Genomic DNA, 6,235 nt, shown 5'->3' on the forward strand with positions numbered 1-6,235 from the left:
TTAGGTTTTCGACAAGAATCAAAGAATAGTTTTTATTGATTGATTACTTTCTTTATTGTTTCAATTTCTTTTATACAATTTTTGTGCAATAATTTTATTAATAATAATTATACCTCAGCAACAAATTAATTGGAACACTATTAATAATGCAAAATGCAAGGTTGCATATTTCACCGTTGCTCCAATTAAGTTGTTGCCTCAGCTTAACATAAATATTCAAAATAAATTATTTCACAATTGCTAAATTGCTTAAAATATAAATTGAATGACACAATTTAACAATGTGAAATAATTTATTTATTACTTAATTTCTACCTTAACATTCTCCCCTCCGTTGAGTGGTATAATAATAACTCAACTACTTATACTTCCACAACGAGCTGTTGCCGTCTTGGGGTAGGTTGTGGATATGCTGTGGACTCAGATTGAGGTGAATCATCTTTTCGTCGGGTTTGTTTACACTTCTTCATAGATTTGTATATTATGTAAGTGCAACACAATGTCAGCAGTAAAATAGTTCCCACGTAACTAATTATATGGTGTGGTTGAGAAACTGGTTCGGCCTTAACTGAAAACTTATCCATAGCCTTTAACCTTTGATGTAACATTGATAGTTCTTTCAGTTGTGTCTCAAGATGATCGTCAGCCTTGGTGATGATTGTTTTTATTTCATTTGGTGTAGTTATGGATGCAAGCTGTTCTACGTGAACAAATGATGAATGAACTACAGATGGCAATGAGTAATGACCTTGAATTGTAACTAGATTGTTTCTTATTGTACATTCTGGTCGTAATGTTAAAATCCCCGATCCTTCTATCGTGACTTGATTTAATTGTGTTCCGCAAACAGATGACATCTCAGTTCTATTCACTGTAGCATATATTCATTGATTTGTTTGTTCCATTTTCGTCCAAACCATCTTATTGGATAACTGTGTTAATCTGCAGCTTGTTGTGGTTCGATTATTAAATAATTCTTTCTCACACGTATGAGTTTCTGCGTATCTGCCTAGTTTTATATGCTTTCTAGAACAAACATACACCGCCTTGTTCGGAATTTGACAATTATCTAGCTCATTTTCTCGCAGGGGAATGTATTGATCTCGAAATGTGTTTACTGCTATAAACGAGACATCACTTTTGATTGTTAAAATGGTGTTGTGTATAACTGTTGGTATAGGTAATATTCTGAATAGTTCCATGTCATAAGAATCTATAAGTGGTACCTTAATAACAAATATGATTTGTTCCTTAGTTACTGCACCAGATATTTCCATTATTTTGTAGAGTTGAACTAAATCATCTTGATTAACCGGAAATCGTCGAGATGGTGGAATATGACTTCTTATATGTTTAATCTCATTTTTGAGTTGTTGAGGTGATAACAATAGAGGACTTATTTTTCCGTGATGAGAGTCAATTAAAACATTTATAATTTCCGCTTGTATTCTTTGCAAATTAGCACCCATCAGTGTCAATTGTATTGCAATTGATATGAATATCTGCGTAATTTTAATTTGTTCGGTTTCATTGTCGATTCGATTTAGTACTTGGCTAATTTGATCTTGAAGTTGACCAAGTTGACTATTAACAGTTTCTTCATCACGTTTAAGTATATTTAATGTTGAATCTATTATGGAGGTTTGATTCTGCAGCAATCTAGCTAGGTGGTTATCATCTTCCTTTAGCTGATTTATTGTTTGTGACATATCCTCTGCGTAATTTGAGTCCAGAACCCCAAATAAAGCCTTTGCCACATTTCCAACGAGGTTTATGGCTCCTCGTTTATCTCGTCTGTTGTTTAATAAAATCTTCTCCTGTAGGATATCATCTCTTGTATGCTCAAACGTACCTACGAGCGTGTGACAAGCCGAATCCTGCTGTAGTTTGATGCACAATTTATCTAGTGCAGAAATTCCATTAACGAATGTATTATATTGAGTCTGTACTGGAGCTAATTCATAATAAACAACCATTTTCCATTCACCTGTTACCATCTAAACAGTGCCCATATTTTCGAAGGAGAGACCAATACTTGAATTAAGCTGTGTTGTGGTTACAGGATTGCCCAATATAATTGGCAGAAAGAATAGTGTGAGAATAATTGCGAATAATGTTGTTTGTTGGGGCAACTTTATTTTCTTTGATGGAATTACCAAGGTATCTTCCTGGCTTATGTTTGAATGATGTTTTCGTTTTTCGTCTTTCTCTTCATCTTCTCGAAACAGTGGAGCAAGCAAATGAATAGGCCGTTTACAAATTCCTGCAACTATCTTCATTTCCACTACTCGTACCATGCCATCATCGCCTCGAAACACTTTCATAACACGACCTAAGGGCCAGTTAAGTGGAGCTGTATTGTCTTCTTTGATTATGACCATCGTGTTTTCTTTGACATTGTCAACAGGAACCTTCCATTTATGTCGCTGTTGTAGTTCTGTTAAGTACTCAGCGTTCCATCTTTTCCAAAATTCAAGTCTCAAATGAGAAACCAATTTCCACCTGGTAAGTAGGTTGTGATTTGTCCCATGAACATTGGTGTCTATAGGTGCAGTGAGTGGTTCACCAATTAGGAAGTGACCTGGTGTCAATGCGGCAAGATCGTTTGGATCTGATGACATTGGTGTTAATGGTCTTGAGTTCAATATTGCTTCAATTTCCACAATGATCGTTTCCAACTCTTCATAGGTTAATGAAGCTGTTGATGTACTTCGAACTAAATGATATTTAGCTGATTTAACAGCTGCCTTCCAAAGACCCCCGAAATGTGGAGTTCGAGGTGGAATGAATTTAAATGTGATTAATTTATCACTGTATGTTTGAACTATTTTATTTTGAACAGAAGTTCTACGTAGCAGTTCGGATAATTCATTTAATTTATTGTTCGCACCAACAAAATTTGTAGCATTGTCACAATGCAGCGTATTGCAATGTCCTCGTCGAGCTATGAACCTCTTCAGTGCACCAATAAATGCATCAGAAGTTAAGTCGCTCACCACTTCTAAATGGACTGCTTTTGTGGCAAAACAACAAAACACTGCTACATAAACCTTGTGTGGTCTTTTTCCTCTGATTTTGTAGTGAACCCAAAATGGTCCACAAAAATCTACTCCTGCATTGTAGAATGGCCTTGAAGGTTAAACTCTCGCTGGTGGTAGCTGACCCATTATTTGTTGAAATGTTGTTGGTCTGCTTCTTGTGCAGCGGACACAATGTTGAACCGTTGATCGAGCCATTATCTTTCCCTTGATGGGCCAAAATTGAAGTCGGATTTGTGGCAATAATGCTTGTGCACCACAATGCATGTTTTTTCTATGAACATCAACGAAAACACTTTTCACAATTTAATCATTATATGGCAATACCATTGGATGTTTGGTATCATAAGCTATAAGTGATGATGAAAGTCGACCTCCGACTCTTAGAATTCCGTTACTATTTAAGAATGGACTTAAACTGAAGAGAGAAATAGTTTTGTGCACTGTTCCATTTGAGTGTAATTGCTGCAATTCTTCCCTGAAATCGCTTTGTTGTATTATACGTATGATTACTTGTAATGATGAGTTCAACTCGTCTGGACTTAATATTAAAGAGGTAGTGTGCCTGTTTTCTTTGCCTTTGGAGTATTTTACAAATCGTAGTGCGTACGCAATGATTCGTTGCAATCTTGCAAACGAGTTTCTATAATTGATCTTATAGATGAAATCTTCAGTAATGCTGGTGATTGCTGAAGTTACGATTGAAGGTTGTGTTGAGCATTGCATTTCAAGCGCCCTCCTTTTGGTTTCAGAATGATCAGTTATAAGATGTTCCTGAGCAATTGGACCTGGCCATGATGATTCGCTTCCATATAAAAACAGTGGTCCAAAAAACCACATGTGACTGGAATGTAATTCCGTAGGTTGTAAACCCCTTGATAGGTGGTCTGCTGGATTTAATTTGGACCTTACATGACGCCATTGGCTTGCATTAGATATTTCATGAATTCGTGCTACTCTATGTGCTACAAATGTTTGAAAAATATTTGAGTTAGAGTTGATCCAGTATAATACAACTTGTGAGTCTGTCCATAAAAAGTATTTGTGGTTATCGTATGTAAGAACTTGTTTAACCTTCGCTAACAGTTGGGCTCCCAGAAGTGCTGCGCACAATTTTAATCGTGGAATTGTTTGCCTTTTTAATGGCGCTACTCTTGATTTTGAGCAAAGTAGCCGTACTATGATTGTACCTGTTTTTAGAATTGCTCTTACATAGATTGCTGCTCTTCCGTGTGGTGGCGGGATAAGAATACCACCTCAGTTTGTCTCTGCTTGTCGTAAAAGGCGACTAAAAGAGAAAATGCACAGGTTAAAGTAGAACTTCTACGATTCCTGGTAAGTCGTGAGGGCGCACAGGTCAAAGTAGCTTGCTACGATTCCTGATAAGACGACCCTTCTGCTAGCAGGTCGGCCCGGCATTTGCTCAGGCCCTGCTAAGTTGAGCAGCCTTCGGGAAGTGCGACTATCTATCAGGTCAACTGTCAAGCGATAAGTACGGTCATGTCTCTGCTTATCGTTTGACGCAGATAGTCGGGCGGGGTGAAGGAAAACACCCTTTTAGTGTATGAGCAGTGAGAATGATTGTATGAATGTGTGAATAAATGGATTGTCTGTATTAGAAATAAAACCCCCCAAACTAAGGTGGAACAGCTACGCCTTTAGCTTGGCTGCTGGGGTAGAAGCAGTCTTAGTAGCGAACTCAGGATACCTGGCGACCTCCTGTATTAAACAGCCTTACCTGTGCAATGCGAAGCTCTCCGCAGGTGGACATATCTCTCTTCGCAACTCGTGGGAATCAAAATTGATAAACAAATTCTAAATATACCAACTCAAGGCGAAGTGGTTGATGCTGATAAGGTGGACAATGAGGCCTCACAGACCGAGCTGATAGCCTTAGCTTCAGACACCACAACGCATGACGGTCATGAGACCAACAAAATGGTGGACGAAGAAGCCCCGCAAGAGGCTGATCCGTTAACCAAAACAGTTGGAAACATGACAAAGACTGATCTCGACTTGGCCGAGCGTATCCGTCTGAACAAGAGGGAGAAGCAGAAGCGAAGAAGAGAGAGGCAAAAGGCTGCAAAAGCCACAAGATCGGTTGAACAACTAGCCGATCGACTCAGCGGACTATCGCATGTGGAATCATCGCTGGAGGAAGAGCAGCTAGCAAAGAGGTATAAGGGCGGATGCCCGGAAGCTCCGACAGCAAGCTCAACTCCGTCAGCTAGAATCACAGGCGATAACTCTGATGGTGGACAACCAGTAAAGGATGTCAGCCAAGCTGAATCGACAGTCAAAGATCCAACCAGTGCACGAGGTAGAGTACCTTATCAGGCACTCAACCGACCCGCATTGGTTGGTAAAAGGACTGTTGGTCGGCGTGGTGGACAACCTTTAGCGGCTGATAACCAGAAGAGAACGCAAAACGGAACTGGGGTTAAAAAAGGCGGACAACCCATACAGGGTGTTAACCAACCAAAACAAGGCAGACAACTTATAACTGTTGTTAAGCAAGTGGGGCCCCAGACCAGTAGAGCGGACCATCTACCTAGCACAATTAAGGCTGCAAATAAACAGAATTACGGCAGGCGGGCAGTAGGAGACGCAAAGGATGGCCCTGCCCATAAGAGGTCCTATGCCCAGTTCGCTGGGACGGATCTCAATATGGGCATCACCGATTCAAGAGTCGAAGGACCTCTTGGCGAGAAACACTTAGTTGCTTTTAAAGCATCGTTGTTGAACGCCGTGGAGTCCTTAGATGGCGGAATAGGTGACATAGGGTTTGTTGGCAACGCTCGCCTTGAGGATGGGTACATTACCATTAAGTGAAAGAACCAACAGTCAAAGGCATGGCTAATCAGCACGGTAACTAAGTTGGAAGGCCTTTGGCCTGAAGCTAAGCTGACGGCTGACACGCTAACGGCGTTGCGCAACGAAAGAAGATTACTTATTTTTGTGTACGACTCTACTGTAGGCAAGGAAAGTATTCTTAGCAGACTGCAGAAGCAAAACAGCTGTGTTAAGGACACTTCAAAGTGGAGAGTTACTAACTTCAACAAGTTTGGCGAGGAGAGCAGTGCTGGCGTCAGGCTCACAGTGTGGTGCCCGAAAGAAGACGCGGAGGTGATTAAGACCGCAGGGGGTAGGCTCAACTGTGGTCTTGATCAAGCCAAAGTGAAATTCTAAAGGGATGC

At 40.1% G+C, this 6,235-nt stretch overlaps 1 protein-coding gene across 1 annotated transcript; it reads right to left on the bottom strand.

Annotated features, from left to right (window-relative positions):
• Positions 1-884: 884 nt before the first annotated feature.
• LOC119666027 lies at positions 885-1,976 on the bottom strand. The gene has a single exon (XM_038075290.1). It carries the CDS (start codon positions 1,974-1,976, stop codon positions 885-887), a length of 1,092 nt encoding a protein of 363 aa, XP_037931218.1.
• Between the last annotated feature and the right edge of the window lie 4,259 nt (positions 1,977-6,235).

The sequence above is a fragment of the Teleopsis dalmanni genome, chromosome 1 (assembly GCF_002237135.1).
Source record: "Teleopsis dalmanni isolate 2A chromosome 1, ASM223713v2, whole genome shotgun sequence".
Lineage (NCBI taxonomy): Eukaryota > Metazoa > Arthropoda > Insecta > Diptera > Diopsidae > Teleopsis > Teleopsis dalmanni.

Excerpts from the sequence above, each read along its gene's own strand:
- LOC119666027 (XM_038075290.1), bottom strand. The coding sequence starts at position 1,976 with ATGGTTGTTTATTATGAATTAGCTCCAGTACAGACTCAATATAATACA.